This window comes from Arachis stenosperma, chromosome 4 (assembly GCF_014773155.1).
Source record: "Arachis stenosperma cultivar V10309 chromosome 4, arast.V10309.gnm1.PFL2, whole genome shotgun sequence".
In the NCBI taxonomy this organism is placed as follows: Eukaryota; Viridiplantae; Streptophyta; class Magnoliopsida; order Fabales; family Fabaceae; genus Arachis; species Arachis stenosperma.
Genome location: NC_080380.1, coordinates 124,811,740 through 124,837,451, shown reverse-complemented (window position 1 = coordinate 124,837,451; position 25,712 = coordinate 124,811,740). Strand labels below are relative to the sequence as shown.

Sequence of the window (25,712 nt, the reverse complement as noted above, 5' to 3'; positions counted from 1 at the left end):
TTTTATCTATTATCCTTTAAAAACATATATGGTACTCGTGTTAACAATTTTTGGCTATTTCGTTTTTCTTATATACACAGAGTTTTAAAAATACAACGGTCAATATTGGAATTTTTGTATAAATTGTGCCATATATGCTGAAATTATGGATTTATGCTATGTGCTTTCATAATTATTGTAAGTTTCATTTGATGGTGCTATCCAAAAGTGTTAATTTATCTATTCTCATTTTGATATAACTTTAAGAGCATTTAGTATACAAATTGTCCCATATAATTTTAGTATTTGTAAATTAACTATTCGTATCTTTATACAATAGACTTTGTATGGAATTATCAATAAAAAAATTTAAATACATAAATTGTTTGGATAATATCTATGAGAGTATTTATTATACGTACAACTTTTTCTATCCATTTTACATATATTTTTAATTTTATATCATTTTATTCAATAGATTTCATATAGAATTGTCAAAATATCCAAATTTAGATAAATTCTTTATCACTATTTGGATAGTATCCATCTATTTCACATAAAATCTTAATTTTATATCGCTTTATCCAATAGGCTTATTACGATAAATTAATATAGGTATAAAGTAAACATTTATATGAATTCCTTATAGATATAGCAACATATATAAAAATTTTTTATCATATAAGATTGTCAAAATAAAGACATAGATACTAGTAAGCTCATTCTAAATTTTTGGATAATATCCATGGAATAGATTCTATGGTAATTAGATTAGTTCATCAAGGATATAAATTAAATGGAGCCTAAAGAAAGATTCAGCCTAAATATGTTGTCACATATTTGTGCACAACTATCTAAAACATAAATATGTTAACTAAAATAATGCTAAATGAAAATTCAGCAATATTTAAAACCCTTCATAAGTACATCACTCATCTCTTTCAATCACTTAAATCTTGTGTCCTTTTATAGACTTTCTGCTAAATTTATTGGTCACTACAAGAAAAATCACTTTTAACGGCCATTTATTTTGTTTTTAGCAGCAATAAAAATAGTTGCTAGTACATTTACCGACAATTAGACATTAGCCGTTTTATGGTTTATCGCTAAAAAATTTTAGCGACAATTATAATATTTGCCGGTAAAGACCTTTTTAGTGGCCGCAAAAAATATATAACTTTTAGTGGCCATTTTCTTGGAAATTTATATAGACACCAAAAGTAATTCTAAGATTGCAATGTTATTCACTTTCAGTAGCCATTACTATTGCCGCCAAAATCGATTTTACCGGAAATTTATATGGCCACTAAAAATTATTCTAAAATTGTAATGTTATTCATTTTTAGTTGCCATTACTATTGCTGCTAAAATCTTAAGATTTTTTTTAGTTATATTATTATACTCATTTTGTTAGAAGCAACGAACTATCTTTTTTCTAGAATCTCAATTATTTTTGCCAATACTTATTATCATTATACATAATATCAATATACTGAAATTAATTACTATAAAATAAGATATTTCATTAAACTCAAATATTGATACATAAATTTCTCTTGAAAAGTAATAAATCATGTTACAAATTTAAATAACAAAAAATACTACAAGCCTATAATTATGCTAAAAGTAATATTATGAACATTATGGTCACCAAACACATGGGCAGAGTAACAATGTTAACCTGGAAATGAAATATTATGCTACAAAGTGGTAAACTTAGCATCTTTAGACACAAGGAAAGGCCAAAACTTCACCAGGTTTAGAATCAACAGCCATGTCCATGCAAGCAACAAAGAAGTGTTGATGAACTGGAGCATATAGACCTAGAGCAATCATGGTTCCATATTTTCAAAGCTCTGATCTCCAGGCATCAATGCTCCTAAGCTGAGCATTTCAATAAGCTTAACTTCGGCTTCAATCTTTCCATCCTGAAGCAACAAAAACCATCACTTTCAACGATGTTTAAAGAGTCATCACTTGATATTAGTGAATTTGTGCAACAAGAAAAAGACAAATCAAACTGTGATATTCTACTTGCCTGATAAAAATGCCAAAAAAATGCATACTTATAGTTAGTCACTGTGCATATAAACGATACTGAAAGCGCCCTTTAGACCTTTGAACTTTTGCTAAGCCAGTTCTCCAGTCATGATGCTTCCAAAGAATTCCATGATCCTCTTCATGCAAACATACACAAAGATAGAAATGAAAGAGGTGCCAACATAAACTTATAAGCTTTTGAGTCTAAAATAAGCACCAATAAATTACACTAAAAAGATAGAAATGAAAGAAGTGCCAACATACACAAAGATGTTTTCAAGAGAATAAATGAGGCATTTGAAATTTGTTAATATAAATAAAGATCATTCATCCAATGCATTTATCCGTTAAATTCCTAGAACACAGAAGTACACTTGTTATTACCTGGTAATAGAATTTCAGTTTCTCTTGACTGCTAATAATTTCTATGTCAGAATTTCTGACAGATCCATTTCCAAAATCAAGAAAGAATTATTGTCCTAGAAACTCTTCTAATAGTGGACTTTGCATGTGCTCCATAGCTGAAGATGAAACATGTGGAAGAGCTGAGAGCCGCAAAAGAGTTCACCTATGCTATGATCCTATGCTAAATCACATTTTATGCTTGAATTGTTTCAATCTATAATGAAGAGTTCATGTATTAGCAAAATCTTGGAAGAAATCGATTTTCGGTTGAAGCAATTAGCCAAAAGTGTAAGATTATCTTATGAATGCATGGCTTGATCTATACAAACAAATACTAAACCATACCTAGGTTCCCATCCAAGTACTTTAGCCATTCCAACAAATGATAAAAGAAACAGAGGACTGGTCCTTGATACTTGAAGTGAGTTCGACGGAAGAGAGTGAGAGTATATTTTGTGGCTTTAGCCAGGGCATGAACTTTTTACCCAGAACATGAACATAGCTTTTTTTTCTCTTTTTTAATCAATTTAATTTAAGAACATCTTTTACCGGCAATAATAATAATGTCCATTATTAATTTTGAAAAAATTAAAAATAAAAGTAAAAAAATAATAATTTAGTGACAATAATAATAATTACCATTATAACATATATATTAATAATGACAAATATATAATGGCCATAAAAACATAGATTAAATAAGAAAAATAGTAGCCATTGTATTATGGCGGCTAAAAGTTTGCCACTAAAAGTGATTTTTGTTGTAGTAGGTTGAAAACTATCCATCCTCATCGTTATCAGTTGCGCTATTAGAGCTAGACTTCACCCCACTGGAAGTTCTTTTATATGGGGTCTTGTGTTTGAGGGAGGAAACACACTCATCCAAAATATCCTACATATAACCATAGAACTGACAGTTAATTATTTTTTCAATTAAGATTGTAATTAAACGATTAAAGAAAACTACTTAAAATACGATAAGTAAGAAGTTGGAAACAAAAGCCAAACTTTTATACCAAAGAAAAGTGAGGATTAGCATCAACATTAAGATGAATAACATTTTCAGACATATCAACCGAGTTGCTACAGTTAATTTTTTACATAATCCGAAACCATATTTTTGTTTAAATATACTTGTGAACCATGCTTATTTAAGAAATATAACTTTTTTAAGAAATAAACATAAACACTAAACCATACCGTAACACTAATAGACTGATTAGATTGCATCTCTTTTGGAACATTCTTCTAAATTATCTTGTCATCAACACACACTTTCATGATAGTGTAAATTGATTTTTATGATTAATGTTTGCATATTTTACATTAATCTAAAAAATCACCCTTTTGTCCATCATATTATCTCGTCATCATCACATAACTGAGTGGTTTTTCTGTCCCATAGAAGTAAACTCATACTTCCAGTGTCATCATATACCATAACCTCCATCTTAAACCTACTATTTCACAGTATAAAAATATATTAGCAATTAGAACAACTCTAAACTTAGTACTTGTATGGAACCATGATAAGTAAAGAAAATTAAACAAAATAATACCTCAAAGCTGCACAACTATGAGTGTGGCCACATTTGTTATACTCGTATCTATCACCGATACTTGGTTCTACTTTTTTCGAGCACCTCCTACATGTCTTGTAGAACCAATCCTTGTTCGTGGTATTTATAGCCACATGGTTGCAGATATCCAGCAAGGACCTTCTTGAACCAAGCTAAGTGCTTATTTGATTATCTTTACGAAAATAGAACTTTGATTAGGTTCATCAGCTCTTGACCATGCATGTTGTGAAGACACTTGACTAATCTTCACATAACTTGATGGCGACACACTAAGCAGCCTAAGGTGAACAAATGAGAAATAATGAGTTAAAATATGTGGTTGAATGCAAAATATTTACATTAGAATTATTAATCCATTAAGATTCTGCTAATCTTTTCTGAAACTCCACGATCTCTTTTAAGTTTTGTCAAAGTGCATCTGAGACACATCAAAGTTGTTTTGAATAGATGTCTTTTCATTCCACCTTGTTGCTCTGAAGTATTGAAACAAAATTATAAGGGGTTCCACTCTTCCATTTTCAAGTTATGGAAGAATCCGGTCCACCATGTTCCCGAATAGAATGCAGTTTATTCTGTTGCTCCTGCAAGAAGTTAATCGACAAATTTAAACAGTGCAAATCTTTATTTTGTAAAATAATTCTAAAAATCAAAGGATTTTGACAAAGTGTAAATCTTTATTTTGTAAAATAATTCTAAACATCAAAGGAGTTTAACAACATACTTTAGGTCTTTTAGGAGAACTACCAAACACTTAATCTCTTTTTCTTTGTTGGTGACCAAATGTCTAGAATCCTCTTTGCCAATTACCTCAGCAATGACATTTGAGAATACAAATGTTCTTTATCAATCTGACTAATAACTTAGTATCGTAACATGTTCAGTTTAAAAGACATGTACTTACCAACATTCTCATAGTCATCCAACTTATCAACATTGAGTAAATCTGGTATAGATTTGAAATGAAAGGCTTCCAATGGAAAGTATGGATTCTCCACATGGATGACTCGCATTCTGCAGGAGAAGCGAAGTACCTATTTATTCGGAGTTATGATTGTGCCTATATCATTAGCAACAATAATAATGTGGGTCATTTGGTAATTCTGAAACTACATAATAGAACCCTTCCACTTGCTAACTAAAAAGACCTGGGTATTTTAGCGTGCATACTACCGTCCTATTAGAAAGGTTTGGTGTTAGTTACTGGTCAAGCATAAATATTTTAGTAAGTCGCAAGAAAATATTTAAACACATAGTGTACAAACCTTACTATCCTGGAGAATCATTTGAATGCTCCCAACCTCCTCATTATACTTGCTTAGGGCTTCCCAGATCATGATAACATAAAACTTTAAAATTTCAGGTAAGTTTTGTTAGATTCAAGTCAAGTAGGTAATCAACGTGTTCGGCCATTTGTATATTAGTATTTGTATGAGATGGTATGGAGTGAAAATCTTTGGTGCCTCAGAGGGATATTTAGCTTATTTATTTGAAGATAAAATTATGCAGAGTAATAGTAGAACACTGGGTCAAGGTGGAGTAAAAAGGTCTGTATTTATGGCCACAACAAAAGTCTATGCACTGCACTCCTATTATGTACTGCTCTCCTATTTAAAAAGTTTGAATTCAGCAAAAAGTTAGTCCATGTGTGTACGGTTTAGGGTTTTGCTTTGTTTAAACTAATTTTAATTTTTATGTAATTAGTATGTGACATCAAGTATAACTTTGTGTATGTATAACTGTGTTATACTTTTAAAAAATGTTATCTTGTATATCTGAGAATAGGTTTGAATTGAGCATAAAATTTGTCCCTATGTGTTCGCTTTAGATTTTCATCTGTTCCAACTAATTTTAATTTTTGCTTTATTATTATGTGACATCAAGTATAATCTTGTGTATATATAAATGTACAATTTAGTATATTCAGTATAAGTTGGGCCAATTATTTGCGTAAGTGATGTTTGTATTTAGCACTATTTATATTTAGCAATCTACTATATGGTGATGCAACAACACAATGAGAAAGTTTCTTTTACACTATCATAGTGCCACTTGTCGCATAATGAAGCCCAACAATTGTCAGCCAACCAACTATGTACAGCTCTCCTATTATATATAAAGAGATTCTATGGTGTAGAAGGAAGACACATGCATGTTTTTGTTATCAATAGTAGTGTGTGACAATTGTCTAGAGAGAGAAGAGTTGAGGATAATGTCTAACAATATTCAGGTGAGTTTCAGTGTGCTTTGTCCCCTGAAGCATGTGAAAAAGTTACTAATGAATCCACATTTCATGATATATATTTGTTCTATTTGGGTGGATTTCATCAACTTTTCTTGCATTTATCCATTGAAACAGCATAGTTTCATAATTTCTCCCTAAATTGTGCTTGAAAGTAAAAACATGCTTTTTAAGCTTTATAATTGCTAAATTTTATTCACTTTAATTCAATTTGATGCCTTGATGTGTTTGTTGAGTAATTTCAGGCTTACAAGGAAAGCATGCGAAATGGGAGAATTCAAGAAATGAAGGATTTGTAAAGCTGTCAGTCTTGACCTCTCTGTACTAAATTGGTTATAACTTAAGCTACATAGGTCCAAATAAGGCGGTTTCAGCGGCATTGAAAAGCTAACGTCCGGAGCTTCAAAATGATATATAATTTGGTATAATGAACATAAGTTTAAGTGTGCGTACGCACAAGTCAGGATTTAGCAAGTGTGCATGTGTGTATGCACAAGTCCTGGCACGTGAGCTCGTTAATTGCAAATCGCTGGGGGCGAATTCTGGGCCTCCAAAATCCAATCCAACTCATTTTTGAAACTTTTTCAAGCCAAAGTGAAGAAGGATAAAGTGGGGAGCAATTAGGTTTAGATTTTATCATGTTTTAGAGTAGGTTTCTAGAGAGAGAAGCTCCCCCTTCTCTCTAAAATTAGGGTTTCTTAATTTAATTTCTCTTTAATTTCAGTATTTAATTCTTGTTTTAGTGTAATTTCACTTATGTTTTCATGCTCTCTTGCTTTGATCTTCTTAATTTCTTTTGTCATTTTCTCAATTTTATCATTTTTAGTTTATGAATAATCTTGTCAATTTTGATTTTCTTTAATGCAATTTTGATGTTTTATATTTTTTATACCCATTTGAGTTGTTATTTTTATTTTCATGCAATTGGTAGTTATAGAATTTATTTTTATTGCAATTTATGACATTTTTCCTTTTATGCATGTTAGGTATTTGATAAAATATCTCTTTTAGCTTTTGTATAGTTTTTCACACTCTTGGCTTGGAATTGGATAATTAGGTGACCTTGAGTCATAGATGTCCATTCGATATTGTGATTAGGATTGTTAGTTGGTTTGGTTTCTACTAACGCTAGTCTTTCACTAAGTTAATTAGTGAGTTGATTACAACTTGTGGATTGAGATCAATTATGCCCTTTTGACTTATTCTCGATGTTAGATGGACTAATTGGGATTAATTCTTAGCAATGATCATGTTTGTGGTCTATGATTATGATAGGAATCCCTAATTCCCAATCCTTGCTAAAAGTTCCTCCTTTTTGCCACTTAAATTCCATTTTTGTTGCTTTATTTGCTTTGAGTTTTAATTTCCTCGCATGCTTATTTGCTTTCTTGCACTTTAATTTTTTGCCACTTGCATTCCATTTTTAATTTACTTTCTTTGAGTTTAATTTCCTTGCATGCTTATTCACTTTCTTGCCTTTTAATTTTCTTGTCACTTGCAATCACAACCCCAATTTCCTCATAGCTAATAATATGACACTTCATTGCAATTCCTAGGGAGAACGACCCGGGATTTAAAACTCCTGGTTAATTTTGTGTTGATTGTGACAATCCTTTATTTTAAATTTTGATGTTGGTTGATTGTGGATTTGGAACTATACTTGCAACACCAATTCTATTTTGAGAAACATTCCTAACCCACTTTCGGCCCATCATCAAGTCACTGATTAAGTATGTCAAGTGTGATTACGATGATGGGCCTCAGTTTAGAAGATTTTTTTTGTTTTTGTAAAATACTATCCATTTTGGGTAATGTCATAATCACAAAATGGTTTGTTGTTGGACATTTATTTTTTGGGTATATAGTCGGTCCATAGGCCCAACTTTTTTGGGACATGTAACATGTTATAAAATAGTATCTTTGACCAAACAAAAAGAAATGTTGCAGTATTAAAAACAATTTAAATTCATCAAAGTTAATCCGTTAGCCCTTTTTAAGCAATTATTGGGATCCACTATTGCAGTATACATCAATTGTGGAGGTTGCCTAATTATTGTTTATCCTTGTCGTCGATGTATGTGGCTCTTGTTGTAGTCCCACTGAAGAAGAAGGTATTGTGTTCCATTCCATTCGGATTCATATTGAAGAGTATTCATCTTGTTGTGTTGCGGTTTCATCACAGAGGTAATGGTTATTTTTTTGGCATTGATGTTGGATATGGACTTGTGGAGTGTTTTTGCCGTTTTGAGCAGTACATAAGAGTGTAATGAATCTTTAAGTGTGTGAGTGAGTATGGTTTAGGGTTTATATTTAATTAGTGTGATGTTGATTATTATTTTTTGTGTATGGTTTAGGGTTTATAGGAAATTATAATGTGACAATGAATTTGTTTATTTTATACAATGTGGGTGTGTTAAAAGTAATGGGGGTTCATGTGTGAGGTCTATGAAAGTGATTAGGATACTAAAACAAGTCAAAAGGTGAATTGAATTCTCTTAATGTGGTGGATAAGGTTAATAGGTGAGGAATTGGTGCGCGAAATTGTGAACAATACTTTTCACAACTCTCATAATCCCCGGTAATGAACCCCAAAAACTTGGTGTTCAATACCATGGCATAAACACAACTTCGCACAACTAACCAGCAAGTGCACTGGGTCATCCAAGTAATAAACCTTACGCGAGTAAGGGTCGATCCCACGGAGATTGTTGGTATGAAGCAAGCTATGGTCATCTTGTAAATTTTAGTCAGGCAAACTCAAATGGATATGGTGATATACGAATAAAACATAAAGATAAAGATAGAGATACTTATGTAATTCATTGGTGGGAATTTCAGATAAGCGCATGAAGATGCTGTGTCCCTTCCGTCTCTCTGCTTTCCTACTGTCTTCATCCAATCCTTCTTACTCCTTTCCATGGCAAGCTTATGCAAGGGTTTCACCGTTGTCAGTGGCTACCTCCCATCCTCTCAGTGGAAATGTTCAACGCACCCTGTCACGGCACGGATATTCATCTGTCGGTTCTCAATCAGGACGGAATAGAATCCAGTGATTCTTTTGCGTCTGTCACTAACGCCCCGCCTTCAGGAGTTTGAAGCACGTCACAGTCATTCAATCATTGAATCCTACTCAGAATACCACAGACAAGGTTAGACCTTCCGGATTCTCTTGAATGCCGCCATCAGTTCTAGCCTATACCACGAAGACTCTGATCTCACGGAATGGCTGGCTCGGTTGTCAGGCGAGCGCTCGGTTGTCAGGCGATCAACCATGCATCGTGTATCAGGAATCCAAGAGATATTCACCCAATCTAAGGTAGAACGGAGGTGGTTGTCAGGCACACGTTCATAGGTGAGAATGATGATGAGTGTCACGGATCATCACATTCATCAAGTTGAAGAACAAGTGATATCTTAGAACAAGAACAAGCGGAATTGAATAGAAGAACAATAGTAATTGCATTAATACTCGAGGTACAGCAGAGCTCCACACCTTAATCTATGGTGTGTAGAAACTTCACCGTTGAAAATACATAAGAACAAGGTCTAGGCATGGCCGAATGGCCAGCCTCTCAATGATCTAAGATAGCCTAAGAACAAAGATAGCTACCCAGCTCCCCAAATACAATAGTAAAAGGTCCTACTTATAGAGAACTAGTAGCCTAAGGTTTACAGAGATGAGTAAATAACATAAAAATCCACTTCCGGGCCCACTTGGTATGTGCTTGGGCTGAGCAATGAAGCATTTTCGTGTAGAGACTCTTCTTGGAGTTAAACGCCAGCTTTTGTGCCAGTTTGGGCGTTTAACTCCCATTTTGGTGCCAGTTCCGGCGTTTAACGCTGGAAATTCTGAAGGTGACTTTGAACGCCGGTTTGGGCCATCAAATCTTGGGCAAAGTATGGACTATCATATATTGCTGGAAAGCCCAGGATGTCTACTTTCCAAAGCCGTTGAGAACGCGCCAATTTGGCTTCTGTAACTCCAGAAAATCCACTTCGAGTGCAGGGAGGTCAGAATTCAACAGCATCTGCAGTCCTTTTCAGTCTCTGAATCAGATTTTTGCTCAGGTCCCTCAATTTCAGCCAGAAAATACCTGAAATCACAGAAAAACACACAAACTCATAGTAAAGTCCAGAAAAGTGAATTTTAACTAAAAACTAATAAAAATATACTAAAAACTAAACTAAATATACTAAAAACATACTAAAAACAATGCCAAAAAGCGTACAAATTATCCGCTCATCACAACACCAAACTTAAATTGTTGCATGTAGAGGCCCTCAGTTTTAAAAATATAAATATAAATAAGTTATAATTTATTTTATAAAATTAAAATTCCTTATTTTTAGAAAAATTATTTTTATTATCAGTAATTGAACTAATTTTATAATAATTTGAATTTAATCAAATCCATATTATTATTATTATTATTATTATTATTATTATTATTATTATTATAAACATTAGATACAATTGTCATGAGTATTATATGTATTATAAATTTATATAGTTTTAAACTCTAGTATTATGTGTTCATTATTGTTATTATATTCACTATGTTGTTGTTATTATTATTATTATTATTATTACGTTTATTATTATTATTATTATTATTATTATTATTATTATTATTATTATTATATGATCATCATTGCTATTGCTATTGTTAGTATTATTATTACTATTATTAATTATAAAAGATGGAAATCAAAAGCGGTTTATATTCTGGATTAAGTTACATATATATATTATTATTATTCACTAAAGTTCGTTCCTGTACTATTATTATTATTATTATTATTCACTATTTAACCTAATACTTCAATCATTATATATATATTTACTAAGGTTTATCATTATCCTTATGTATATATAATAAAGAAAGCCTAAGGCGGCTTGCTTTCTTAAATCATATATATATATATATATATATATATATATATATATATATATATATATATATATATATGAATACCGTAAGGAAAAAAAAAGGGAGAGAAGAGAATAGCGTAACGAAGAAAAAAAAAAGAAATAACGTAAATCTCTTTGAATTTCTGGTTTCGATTTCTTGCAATCCGTAACTCCAATCAAAAATCTAATCCGGTGAAAGTATTCGTAACCTCCTCCTCTACACGTTGACACCATTTTTAATTAGTGGAAGTTGACAATGGCGTAGCTCCTCTTTTCTTTGGATTTGGCCAACGAGAGTTTTAGGAGGCAAAGACGATTCTGGACGTTTTCTTCTTCGATAGCTCGGTCAGAAAGCTTCTCCAGAGCTTTGAATATTTTGATTCCGTACGAAGGTATGGTTTTGGTTTCTCGTAGTTAATGTTTAATGTCACGTGAAAACTTAGGCTAGAAGACCTTAAGATAGGAATGAACTGAGTGAATAATTGATGGATTGTGTATATGGTATAAAATGTGAGGTTTAGCTGTTGTCAATAATTTGCTGTTGAAGTTGGTCGGTTTGAAAAAAGATTTAATATTGGTATTTGTTTGATTATGAAATAATTTGTTATTGGAAATGATTTGAAGGACTGAGAGGTGTTTGATTTGATAGTTGGGACCCTTGAAGGGTGGCAGAAATTCGAGCTTTAGAGGAGATACTGCCAAAACTTCTATAAGAATTGGAGTTTGATTTGAGGTGGTATTTTAAAAAGAAAGAGATTATTATGTGGCTTGTGTATTTGAGATTATTTGTTGACCCTCTGTCGCAAGATGTGACCGGGCACTTTAACTCCCCGGATTCCCCCATGGGCATGCATAAATATGAATATTGAATATTATTGAGCTTGGAGTTTAACTCCATGGAATACTATGTTAATGAGCTTGGAGTGTGACTCCATGGAATATTATATTTGAGCTTGGAGTTTGACTCCATGGAATATTATTGAGCTTGGGGATGCGCGCACAGAGGGACTGTCCAATGGTTAACTACCAGGACTTGTCGGGTTGGCTGTATAACCGACAGATGAGACTCATCAGCCATAGGACAGGCATACATCATATGCATTTGTTTGTTTGCTTGAGTGTGCATTGTTTTGGTTTGCTTAACTGTTTAATTCTGCTTATCCGCTACTTGTTCTACTTGCTGTAAATGCTTCTCTATCTGTGTTTTCCTTGCTTGAACTATATGTGTATGTTTTCTGAGATATTCCTCTTGACGAAGGTGTGAGGAGAGAGGGTTGTTCCACCAGTGATTCGGAGGATTGGAGGCGACAGAAAGTGAAGTATTAAGTTAAAGTTAGATTCAGACCTAGAATACGTTAGATAACTTACCTAACTTTTGGTTTAGTTTATTTTATTTAAGAATGATTTTGAGTGTCGGAGTTCTAGGAATGCCTCTGACTTTCCTGAGACCTTTTATATTAACTATGCGGGCACCTTTACCATACTGAGAACCTCCGGTTCTCATCCCATACTATGTTGTTATTTTTCAGATGCAGGTCGAGAGACACCTCGTTGAGCGCTGGATATCCTTCTTATAAGCAAAGAACTACCTTTTGGACTGTCATATTTTGTTTTAGGCTATGTATATATGTTTATAGAATCTCTGCATGTACATTTTGTGTTTTGTCCCTCCGAGAGGTTGACTTGGAGATACAGGTGTTTATTTTGTAGTTTGAGTTTTATTTTGGGTTGTATATATATATATATATATATATATATATAATTATATACTCTGGCCGGCCTTAGCTTCGCAGGTCAAGTTTGGAGCTTGCAATCTGAGTTTTAGAACTCTGATATGTATATATACTTTCAGCTTCCTTTTGATCTTATCTATTCGTTTTATGAATATCCATGCGAGTGTCACACGATTTTCTATTTATCGTTCTTGTTTAGCTTATTCTTCAAGGCTCTTAGATACAATTTCTTTCAACTATATTTATATGTCTTTTCTTTTAGAGGTCGTAATACCTCGCCACCTCTGCTTTACGACTTAAGCGTAAAACTCTGTGTGGTAGGGTGTTACATTATGGTATCAGAGCAGTTCGTTCCTGTAGAGCCTGAGGGATGGACTTATTATGCTTCTGGGCATACTCTGGGTGTGTGTATGTGCTATTAGGATATCTGATTGATATATGTGGCATAAACGTTCATGAACATGCATTTGGAACTTGAAGCATTAGACTTGCGATATTGAGACTGATCAACTTAATATCACTTGTTTGGTGTGTGAAGGGACCAGATGTCGACTCATGGACGCGGTCGCGGGCGAGGTAGAGGTAGGATAGGCACCGTTACTCCTGGCCCGGCAGGAAATGATCCAATAGACTTCATGGCTGCCCTGGGAAATATGGCTGCGGCTATGCAGGCGACAACCGAGGCACTGGGTAATCAGATAAACCAGGATAATCACAGAAACAATAATGATGAGGACGGTCCCATGACACTTGCTACATTTCTGAAAGTTCACCCTCCGACCTTCAGGGGAACCTCAAATCCCACTGATGCAGACAATTGGATTCAGGCTATGGAACGGGCACTGCAGGCTCAGCAGGTTCCTGAGGAGCAATGGGTTGAGTTTGGAACTTATCAGTTGCAGGGTGAGGCTCAGTATTGGTGGCAGGGGACACGACGTATCCTGCAGCCAGATGGCACTGTGGCTCCTTGGGAGGTTTTCCGAACAGAGTTCTATAAGAAATACTTTCCTAATTCAGCCAGAAATGCCAAGGAACTTGAACTGATGCAGTTAAAGCAGGGACAAATGACTGTTACTGAGTATACTAGTAGGTTTGAGGAGTTATGTCGCTTTTCTCGTATCTGTCAAGGTGCGCCTGAAGATTTTGCTGAGTGGAAATGTATTAAGTATGAAGGAGGTCTTCGAAGTGATATTCTGAGCTTCGTTGCACCAATGGAGATCAGAGTATTTTCGGAACTGGTAAACAAAAGTAGAGTTGCTGAGGATTGTCTGAGAAAGGCGACAACAGATAAGAGTGATCAGCGAATTTTTGTTAGGAGAGATCAGGGAAGGAACTTTGCCCCTAGAGGACAAGATTTTAAGCGAGGCGGTTACACCCCACAACCATATTTGGGCCAGAATAACTTCCAGAGATTCAGTAATAATAATAGCCAGGGAAGATGCAAAGGAAAGCAAGCTCAGACCCCACCGAATGATTTAACTTGTAGGAGGTGTGGAAAGTACCACCCGAATACTCCGTGCAGGGCTGGTTTAGGTGTATGCTTTTACTGTGGTGAAGCTGGGCATTTGTCTTGGAATTGTCCAGAAAAGAAGAAGAATCAAGAAGCTGGAAAGGCACAACATCAGGGACGCATGTTCACTATGACAGCGGATGGTGCTGGAAGCGCAGATACTTCGATTAGAGGTAATCACGAACTGATAATCGAAATTTCCGACTGCCTTGCATAGTAAATAACACGTAGCATTCATTGTAATACATTACCGAGTTGTGAGCCTTGTGATTTTCAACTGAGCGATCGACTAAAGACCTCCGAATGGTGAGACAAAACGATAGTGGTCAGCCTAGAAAAGTGACTAAATTCTTGGAGGATAATAATAAGAGTGGCGCAGCAGTAGTGCGTCAAACTATTATGAATATACAACTTAAGTTATACATATGGGACCAGAAATATTGAGAGCTGTGCGGGACAATTACCTGAAACCCAGAGATGGTAAGTTATGAGGAAGAGACATGACATAGATTGAACCCATAATTGATAATCTGTTAGGTGTCAAGAGAAAGAGTAAGTTGTGATAAATTCAGTGTCAGAGGCTGAACCAGTTTCGATTGTATTACGTAAGGTGACACCAATAGAATTGGCAGAACTTAAGAGCTAGATGAAGCGAGTATTAGAAGCGATAAACCCGTCGTTCTAATACCAACATGCCTTATAACCTTTCTGCATCGAGTCTATCTTGTATCTTCCGCTTTGCGTAGACTTTAAGCCATAAGATATCCTGGATTTATAAACTAAGCATGTCAAACCTTTCTGTTTTTCTTTGACATGTTTAAGAAGGGAAGTTACGCTAGAATGAATCTTTTCCATTTTATATCAATTTTCGAGGGCGAAAATTTTTATAAGGTGGGTAGAATGTAGAGACCCTCAGTTTTAAAAATATAAATATAAATAAGTTATAATTTATTTTATAAAATTAAAATTCCTTATTTTTAGAAAAATTATTTTTATTATCAGTAATTGAACTAATTTTATAATAATTTGAATTTAATCAAATCCATATTATTATTATTATTATTATTATTATTATTATTATTATTATTATTATTATAAACATTAGATACAATTGTCATGAGTATTATATGTATTATAAATTTATATAGTTTTAAACTCTAGTATTATGTGTTCATTATTGTTATTATATTCACTATGTTGTTGTTATTATTATTATTATTATTACGTTTATTATTATTATTATTATTATTATTATTATTATTATTATTATTATTATTATTATATGATCATCATTGCTATTGTTAGTATTATTATTACTATTATTAATTATAAAAGATGGAAATCAAAAGCGGTTTATATTCTGGATTAAGTTACATATATATATTATTATTATTCACTAAAGTTTGTTCCTGTACTATTATTATTATTATTATTATTCACTATTTAACCTAATACTTCAATCATTATATATATATTTACTAAGGTTTATCATTATCCTTATGTATATATAATAAAGAAAGCCTAAGGCGGCTTGCTTTCTTAAATCATATATATATATATATATATATATATATATATATATATATATGAATACCGTAAGGAAAAAAAAAAGGGAGAGAAGAGAATAGCGTAACGAAGAAAAAAAAGAAATAACGTAAATCTCTTTGAATTTCTGGTTTCGATTTCTTGCAATCCGTAACTCCAATCAAAAATCTAATCCGGTAAAAGTATTCGTAACCTCCTCCTCTACACGTTGACACCATTTTTAATTAGTGGAAGTTGACAATGGCGTAGCTCCTCTTTTCTTTGGATTTGGCCAACGAAAGTTTTAGGAGGCAAAGACGATTCTGGACGTTTTCTTCTTCGATAGCTCGGTCAGAAAGCTTCTCCAGAGCTTTGAATATTTTGATTCCGTACGAAGGTATGGTTTTGGTTTCTCGTAGTTAATGTTTAATGTCACGTGAAAACTTAGGCTAGAAGACCTTAAGATAGGAATGAACTGAGTGAATAATTGATGGATTGTGTATATGGTATAAAATGTGAGGTTTAGCTGTTGTCAATAATTTGCTGTTGAAGTTGGTCGGTTTGGAAAAAGATTTAATATTGGTATTTGTTTGATTATGAAATAATTTGTTATTGGAAATGATTTGAAGGACTGAGAGGTGTTTGATTTGATAGTTGGGACCCTTGAAGGGTGGCAGAAATTCGAGCTTTAGAGGAGATACTGCCAAAACTTCTATAAGAATTGGAGTTTGATTTGAGGTGGTATTTTAAAAAGAAAGAGATTATTATGTGGCTTGTGTATTTGAGATTATTTGTTGACCCTCTGTCGCAAGATGTGACCGGGCACTTTAACTCCCCGGATTCCCCCATGGGCATGCATATAAATATGAATATTGAATATTATTGAGCTTGGAGTTTAACTCCATGGAATACTATGTTAATGAGCTTGGAGTGTGACTCCATGGAATATTATATTTGAGCTTGGAGTTTGACTCCATGGAATATTATTGAGCTTGGGGATGCGCGCACAGAGGGACTGTCCAATGGTTAACTACCAGGACTTGTCGGGTTGGCTGTATAACCGACAGATGAGACTCATCAGCCATAGGACAGGCATACATCATATGCATTTGTTTGTTTGCTTGAGTGTGCATTGTTTTGGTTTGCTTAACTGTTTAATTCTGCTTATCCGCTACTTGTTCTACTTGCTGTAAATGCTTCTCTATCTGTGTTTTCCTTGCTTGAACTATATGTGTATGTTTTCTGAGATATTCCTCTTGACGAAGGTGTGAGGAGAGAAGGTTGTTCCACCAGTGATTCGGAGGATTGGAGGCGACAGAAAGTGAAGTATTAAGTTAAAGTTAGATTCAGACCTAGAATACGTTAGATAACTTACCTAACTTTTGGTTTAGTTTATTTTATTTAAGAATGATTTTGAGTGTCGGAGTTCTAGGAATGCCTCTGACTTTCCTGAGACCTTTTATATTAACTATGCGGGCACCTTTACCATACTGAGAACCTCCGGTTCTCATCCCATACTATGTTGTTATTTTTCAGATGCAGGTCGAGAGACACCTCGTTGAGCGCTGGATATCCTTCTTATAAGCAAAGAACTACCTTTTGGACTGTCATATTTTGTTTTAGGCTATGTATATATGTTTATAGAATCTCCGCATGTACATTTTGTGTTTTGTCCCTCCGAGAGGTTGACTTGGAGATACAGGTGTTTATTTTGTAGTTTGAGTTTTATTTTGGGTTGTATATATATATATAATTATATACTCTGGCCGGCCTTAGCTTCGCAGGTCGAGTTTGGAGCTTGCAATCTGAGTTTTAGAACTCTGATATGTATATATACTTTCAGCTTCCTTTTGATCTTATCTATTCGTTTTATGAATATCCATGCGAGTGTCACACGATTTTCTATTTATCGTTCTTGTTTAGCTTATTCTTCAAGGCTCTTAGATACAATTTCTTTCAACTATATTTATATGTCTTTTCTTTTAGAGGTCGTAATACCTCGCCACCTCTGCTTTACGACTTAAGCGTAAAACTCTGTGTGGTAGGGTGTTACATTGCTTGTCCTCAAGCAACTGAAAATCAAATAAGATAAAAAGAAGAGAATATGCAATGAATTCCAAAAACATCTATGAAGATCAGTATTAATTAGATGAGCGGGGCTTTTAGCTTTTTGCCTCTGAACAGTTTTGGCATCTCACTCTATCCTTTGAAACTCAGAATGATTGGCTTCTTTAGGAACTCAGAATCCAGATAGTGTTATTGATTCTCCTAGCTAAGTATAATGATTCTTGAACACAACTACTTATTGAGTCTTGGCTGTGGCCCAAAGCACTCTGTCTTCCAGTATTACCACCGGATACATACATGCCACAGACACATAATTGGGTGAACCTTTTCAGATTGTGACTCAGCTTTGCTAAAGTCCCCAATTAGAGGTGTCCAGGGTTCTTAAGCACACTCTTTTTGCCTTGGATCACAACTTTATTTCTTTCTTTTTCTTTTTCTTTTTCTTTCTCTCTTTTTTTTTCTTTTTTCGTCTCTTTTCTCTTTTTTTTTTGTATTCACTGCTTTTTCTTGCTTCAAGAATCATTTTGATGATTTTTCAGATCCTCAGTAACATGTCTCCTTTTTCATTATTCTTTCAAGAGCCAACATTCATGAATCACAAATTCAAAAGACATATGCACTGTTTAAGCATGCATTCAGAAAACAAAAGTGTTGCCACCACATCAAAATAATTAAACTGTTATAAAATTCAAAATTCATGCAATTCTTTTTCTTTTTCAATTAAGAACATTTTTTTATTCAAGAAAGGTGATGGATTCATAGGACATTCATAACTTTAAGGCATAGACACTTAAGGCACTAATGATCATAAGACACAAACATGGATAAACATAAGCATGAAAATTCGAAAAACAAGAAAATAAAGAACAAGGAGATTAAAGAACGGGTCCACCTTAGTGATGGTGGCTTGTTCTTCCTCTTGAAGATCTTATGGAGTGCTTGAGCTCCTCAATGTCTCTTCCTTGTCTTTGTTGCTCCTCTCTCATGATTCTTTGATCTTCTCTAATTTCATGGAGGAGGATGGAATGTTCTTGGTGCTCCACCCTTAGTTGTCCCATGTTGGAACTCAATTCTCCTAGGGAGGTGTTCAGTTGCTCCCAATAGTCTTGTGGAGGAAAGTGCATCCCTTGAGGCATCTCAGGGATCTCATGATGAGAGGGGTCTCTTGTTTGCTCCATCCTTTTCTTAGTGATGGGCTTATCCTCATCAATGGGGGTGTCTCCTTCTATGTCAATTCCAACTGAATAACAGAGGTGACAAATGAGGTGAGGAAAGGCTAACCTTGCCAAGGTGGAGGACTTGTCCGCCACCTTATAGAGTTCTTGGGGTATAATCTCATGAACTTCCACTTCTTCTCCAATCATGATGCTATGAATCATGATGGCCCGGTCTAGAGTAACTTCGGACCGGTTGCTAGTGGGAATGATTGAGCGTTGGATAAACTCCAACCATCCTCTAGCCACGGGCTTGAGGTCATGCCTTCTTAGTTGAACCGGCTTCCCTCTTGAATCTCTCTTCCATTGGGTGCCCTCTTCACAAATGTCAGTGAGGACTTGGTCCAACCTTTGATCAAAGCTGACCCTTCTAGTGTAAGGATGTTCATCTGCTTGCATCATAGGCAAGTTGAATGCCAACCTTACATTTTTCGGACTAAAATCCAAGTATTTTCCCCGAACCATAGTAAGCCAATTCTTTGGATCCGGGTTCACACTTTGATCATGGTTCTTGGTGATCCATGCATTGGCATAGAACTCTTGAACCATTAAGATTCCGACTTGTTGAATGCTTCCCAACCTCTTCTTCGGATCTCATGTCGGATTTCCGGATATTCACTCTTTTTGAGTGAAAAAGGGACCTCGGGGATCACCTTCTTCAAGGCCACAACTTCATAGAAGTGGTCTTGATGCACCCTTGAGATGAATCTCTCCATCTCCCATGACTCGGAGGTAGAAGCTTTTGCCTTCCCTTTCCTCTTTCTAGAGGTTTCTCCGGCCTTGGATGCCATAAATGGTTATGGAAAAACAAAAAGCAATGCTTTTACCACACCAAACTTAAAAGGTTTGCTCGTCCTCGAGCAAAAGAAGAAAGAAGAGAGTAGAAGAAGAAGAAATAAGAAAGAAGGGAATGGCTTTGTGTTCGGCCAAAGAGGGGGAGAAGTGGTGTTGAGGTGATTGGTGAAGAAGAGAGAGAGTGGTGGGGTAGGTGGGGATCCTGTGGGGTCCACAGATCCTAAGGTGTCAAGGAAAAGTCATCCCTGCACCAAATGGCATGCAAAATTGCGTTTTTAGCCAATTATGGCGTTAAACGCCGGGCTGGTGCCCATTTCTGGCGTTTAACGCCAGGTTCTTGCCCTTTCCTGGCGTTTAACGCCAGTCTGGTGCCCCTTTCTGGCGTTAAACGCCCAGAATGGTGCCAGACTGGGCGTTAAACGCCCATCTGCTAGCCTTACTGGCGTTTAAACGCCAGTAGGTTCTTCCTCCAAGGTGTGCTATTTTTCTTCCTGTTTTTCATTCTATTTTTGCTTTTTCAATTGATTTTGTGACTTCTCATGATCATCAACCTACAGAAAACATAAAATAACAAAGAAAAATAGATAAAATATGACATTGGGTTGCCTCCTAACAAGCGCTTCTTTAATGTCAGTAGCTTGACAGAGGGCTCTCATGGAGCCTCACATTTTCTCAGAGTAATGTTGGAACCTCCCAACACCAAACTTAGAGTTTGAATGTGGGGGTTCAACACCAAACTTAGAGTTTGGTTGTGGCCTCCCAACACCAAACTTAGAGTTTGACTGTGGGGGCTCTGTTTGACTCTGATTTGAGAGAAGCTCTTCATGCTTCCTCTCCATGGTGACAGAGGGATATCCTTGAGCCTTAAACACAAAGGATTCTTCATTCACTTGAATGATCAGTTCACCTCCATCAACATCAATCACAGCCTTTGCTCTGGCTAGGAAGGGTCTGCCAAGGATGATAGATTCATCCATGCACTTCCCAGTCTCTAGGATTATGAAATCAGCAGGGATGTAATGGTCTTCAATCTTTACCAGAACATCCTCTACAAGTCCATAAGCTTGTTTTCTTGAATTGTCTGCCATCTCTAGTGAGATTCTTGCAGCTTGTACCTCAAAGATCCCTAGCTTCTCCATTACAGAGAGAGGCATGAGATTTATACTTGACCCTAAGTCACACAGAGCATTCTTGAAGGTCAATGTGCCTATGGTACAAGGTATGGAGAACTTCCCAGGGTCCTGCCTCTTTTGAGGTAATTTCTGCCTAGACAAGTCATCCAATTCTTTAGTGAGCAAAGGAGGTTCGTTCTCCCAAGTCTCATTTCCAAATAACTTGTCATTTAGCTTCATGATTGCTCCAAGGTATTTAGCAACTTGCTCTTCAGTGACATACTCATCCTCTTCAGAGGAGGAATACTCATCAGAGCTCATGAAAGGCAGAAGTAAGTCCAATAGAATCTCTATGGTCTCATTTTGAGCCTCAGATTCCCATGGTTCCTCATTAGGGAACTCATTGGAGGCTAGTGCACGCCCATTGAGGTCTTTCTCAGTGGCGTTCACTTCCTCTCCTTCCTCTCCAAATTCGGCCATGTTGATGGCCTTGCACTCTCCTTTTGGATTTTCTTCTGTATTGCTTGGAAGAGTACTAGGAGGGAGTTCAGTAATTTTCTTGCTCAGCTGTCCCACTTGTGCCTCCAAATTCCTAATGGAGGACCTTATTTCAGTCATAAAACTTTGAGTGGTTTTGATTAGATCAGAGACCATGGTTGCTAAGTCAGAGTGGTTCTGCTTAGAATTCTCTGTCTGTTGCTGAGAAGATGATGGAAAAGGCTTGCCATTGCTAAACCTGTTTCTTCCACCATTATTGTTGTTGAAACCTTGTTGAGGTCTCTGTTGATCCTTCCATGAGAGATTTGGGTGATTTCTCCATGAAGAATTATAGGTGTTTCCATAGGGTTCTCCCATGTAATTCACCTCTTCCATTGAAGGGTTCTCAGGATCATAAGCTTCTTCTTCAGATGAAGCATCCTTAGTACTGCTTGGTGCATTTTGCATTCCAGACAGACTTTGAGAAATCAAATTGACTTGTTGAGTCAATATCTTGTTCTGAGCCAGAATGGCATTCAGAGTATCAATCTCAAGAACTCCTTTCTTCTGATTAGTCTCATTGTTCACAGGATTCCTTTCAGAAGTGTACATGAATTGGTTATTTGCAACCATTTCAATTAGTTCTTGAGCTTCTGTAGGCGTCTTCTTCAGATGAAGAGATCCTCCAGCAGAGCTATCCAAAGACATCTTGGATAGTTCAGAGAGACCATCATAGAAAATACCTATGATGCTCCATTCAGAAAGCATGTCAGAAGGACATTTTTTGATCAATTGTTTGTATCTTTCCCAAGCTTCATAGAGGGATTCTCCATCCTTCTGTCTGAAGGTTTGGACTTCCACTCTAAGCTTACTCAATTTTTGAGGTGGAAAGAACTTTGCCAAGAAGGCATTGACTAGCTTTTTCCAAGAGTTCAGGCTTTCTTTAGGTTGTGAGTCCAACCATGTCCTAGCTCTGTCTCTTACAGCAAAAGGGAATAGCATAAGTCTGTAGACCTCAGGGTCAACCCCATTAGTCTTGACAGTGTCACAGATTTACAAGAATTCAGCTAAGAACTGATGAGGATCTTCCAATGGAAGTCCATGGAACTTGCAATTCTGTTGCATTAGAGAAACTAATTGAGGCTTAAGCTCAAAGTTGTTTGCTCCAATGGCAGGGATAGAGATGCTTCTCCCATAGAAGTCGGGAGTAGGTGCAGTAAAGTCACCCAGCACCTTCCTTGCATTGTTTGCATTGTTGTTGTTTTCGACTGCCATGTGTTCTTCTTCTTTGAAGATTTCTGTTAAGTCCTCTACAGAGAGTTGTGCCTTAGCTTCTCTTTAGCTTTCGCTTCAAGGTCCTTTCAGGTTCAGGATCAGCCTCAACAAGAATGCTTTTGTCTTTGTTCCTGCTCATATGAAAGAGAAGAGAACAAGAAAATGTGGAATCCTCTATGTCACAGTATAGAGATTTCTTGAGGTGTCAGAGAAGAAGAAAAATAGAAGGAAGAAGGAGAAGAATTCAAACTTAGTCAGATAGAGTTCGAATTGTGCATTGAGGAGAAGTGGTGCTCCATAAATAGAAGGATGTGAGAAGAGGGGAAGAGCTTTTTCGAAAATTAAGTTAAAAAGATTTTTTTTTTAAAAAAAAATTTGAAAAACTTTAATTGATTTTCGAAAATCAAGAATGGGAAAGAAATCAAGTAATTTTTGAAAAAGACTTTGAAATTAGAAATCAAAAAGATATGATTGAAAACTGTTTTGAAAAAGATGTGATTAAAAGATATGATTGAGAAGATATGATTTGAAAACAATTTTAAAAAGATTTGATTTTAAAAATTAATAACTTGGCTATCAAGAAAAGATATGATTCAAACATTAAACCTTTCTCAACAGAAAAGGCAACATACTTGAAATGTTCAATCAAATCATTAATTGTTAGCAAGTATCTTTGAAAAAGGAAAGAAATTGATTTTGAAAACATTTGATTGAAAAGATATGATTTGAAAAAGATTTGATTTTGAAAAACTTTGAAAACTTGAAAAAAATTGATTTGAAAACAAAATCCTCCCCCTTGTGCCATCCTGGCGTTAAACGCCCAGAATGGTGCACATTCTGGCGTTTAACGCCCAATGCACTACCTTTTTGGGCGTTAAACGCCCAACCAGGCACCCTGGCTGGCGTTTAAACGCCAGTCTGTCCTTCTTCACTGGGCGTTTTGAACGCCCAGCTTTTTCTGTGTAATTTCTCTGCTGCATGTTCTGAATCTTCAGTTCCCTGTACTATTGACTTGAAAATAGAACCAAGATCAAATAAACAATGCATGCAAGACACCAAACTTAAAATTAGACACTAGACTCAAACAAGAAACATAAAATATTTTTGGTTTTTATGATTTTGAAATTTTTTTTTGGATTTTTCGAAAATTATATGGAAATAGAAAATAAAGGTTTCAGAATTCTTAATTTGGATTCCAGGAATCATTGCAATGCTAGTCTAAGACTCCGGTCCAGGAATTAGACATGGCTTCACAGCCAGCCAAGCTTTCAAAGAAAGCTTCGGTCCAAAACACTAGACATGGCCAATGGCCAGCCAAGCCTTAGCAGATCATTGCTCCAATAGCAAGATTGATAGAGATCAATAAGCTCTTGTGATGATCAGTTGAAACCTCGGTCCAATAAGATTAGACATGGCTTCTCAGCCAGCCAGATTTCAACAGGTCATCATGAAACTCTAAAACTCATTCTTAAGAATTCTGAAAAATACCTAATCTAAGCAACAAGATGAACCGTCAGTTGTCCATACACTAAACAATCCCCGGCAACGGCGCCAAAAACTTGGTGCGCGAAATTGTGAACAATACTTTTCACAACTCTCATAATCCCCGGTAATGAACCTCAAAAACTTGGTGTTCAATACCATGGCATAAACACAACTTCGCACAACTAACCAGCAAGTGCACTGGGTCGTCCAAGTAATAAACCTTACGCGAGTAAGGGTCGATCCCACGGAGATTGTTGGTATGAAGCAAGCTATGGTCATCTTGTAAATCTTAGTCAGGCAAACTCAAATGGATATGGTGATATATGAATAAAACATAAAGATAAAGATAGAGATACTTATGTAATTCATTGGTGGGAATTTCAGATAAGCGCATGAAGATGCTGTGTCCCTTCCATCTCTCTGCTTTCCTACTGTCTTCATCCAATCCTTCTTACTCCTTTCCATGGCAAGCTTATGCAAGGGTTTCACCGTTGTCAGTGGCTACCTCCCATCCTCTCAGTGGAAATGTTCAACGCACCCTGTCACGGCACGGATATCCATCTGTCGGTTCTCAATCAGGCCGGAATAGAATCCAGTGATTCTTTTGCGTCTGTCACTAACGCCCCGCCTTCAGGAGTTTGAAGCACGTCACAGTCATTCAATCATTGAATCCTACTCAGAATACCACAGACAAGGTTAGACCTTCCGGATTCTCTTGAATGCCGCCATCAGTTCTAGCCTATACCACGAAGACTCTGATCTCACGGAATGGCTGGCTCGGTTGTCAGGCGAGCGCTCGGTTGTCAGGCGATCAACCATGCATCGTGTATCAGGAATCCAAGAGATATTCACCCAATCTAAGGTAGAACGGAGGTGGTTGTCAGGCACACGTTCATAGGTGAGAATGATGATGAGTGTCACGGATCATCACATTCATCAAGTTGAAGAACAAGTGATATCTTAGAACAAGAACAAGCGGAATTGAATAGAAGAACAATAGTAATTGCATTAATACTCGAGGTACAGCAGAGCTCCACACCTTAATCTATGGTGTGTAGAAACTCCACTGTTGAAAATACATAAGAACAAGGTCTAGGCATGGCCAAATGGCCAGCCTCTCAATGATCTAAGATAGCCTAAGAACAAAGATAGCTACCTAGCTCCCCAAATACAATAGTAAAAGGTCCTACTTATAGAGAACTAGTAGCCTAAGGTTTACAGAGATGAGTAAATGACATAAAAATCCACTTCCGGGCCCACTTGGTGTGTGCTTGGGCTGAGCAATGAAGCATTTTCGTGTAGAGACTCTTCTTGGAGTTAAACGCCAGCTTTTGTGCCAGTTTGGGCGTTTAACTCCCATTTTGG

The 25,712-nt window shown here is 35.8% G+C and overlaps 1 protein-coding gene and 1 non-coding gene across 2 annotated transcripts; both read left to right on the top strand.

Moving 5' to 3' along the window:
• The first annotated feature begins 13,433 nt into the window (after positions 1-13,433).
• LOC130975445 (uncharacterized) lies at positions 13,434-14,615 on the top strand. The gene has a single exon (XM_057900241.1). The coding sequence runs from the start codon at positions 13,434-13,436 to the stop codon at positions 14,613-14,615; it is 1,182 nt and encodes a 393-aa protein (XP_057756224.1).
• A 7,734-nt stretch (positions 14,616-22,349) lies between these two features.
• LOC130978129 (small nucleolar RNA R71) lies at positions 22,350-22,457 on the top strand. The gene has a single exon (XR_009085789.1). It is a non-coding gene; the product is annotated as a small nucleolar RNA R71 (small nucleolar RNA).
• Positions 22,458-25,712: the final 3,255 nt, after the last annotated feature.

Excerpts from the sequence above, each read along its gene's own strand:
- LOC130975445 (XM_057900241.1), top strand. The coding sequence starts at position 13,434 with ATGTCGACTCATGGACGCGGTCGCGGGCGAGGTAGAGGTAGGATAGGC.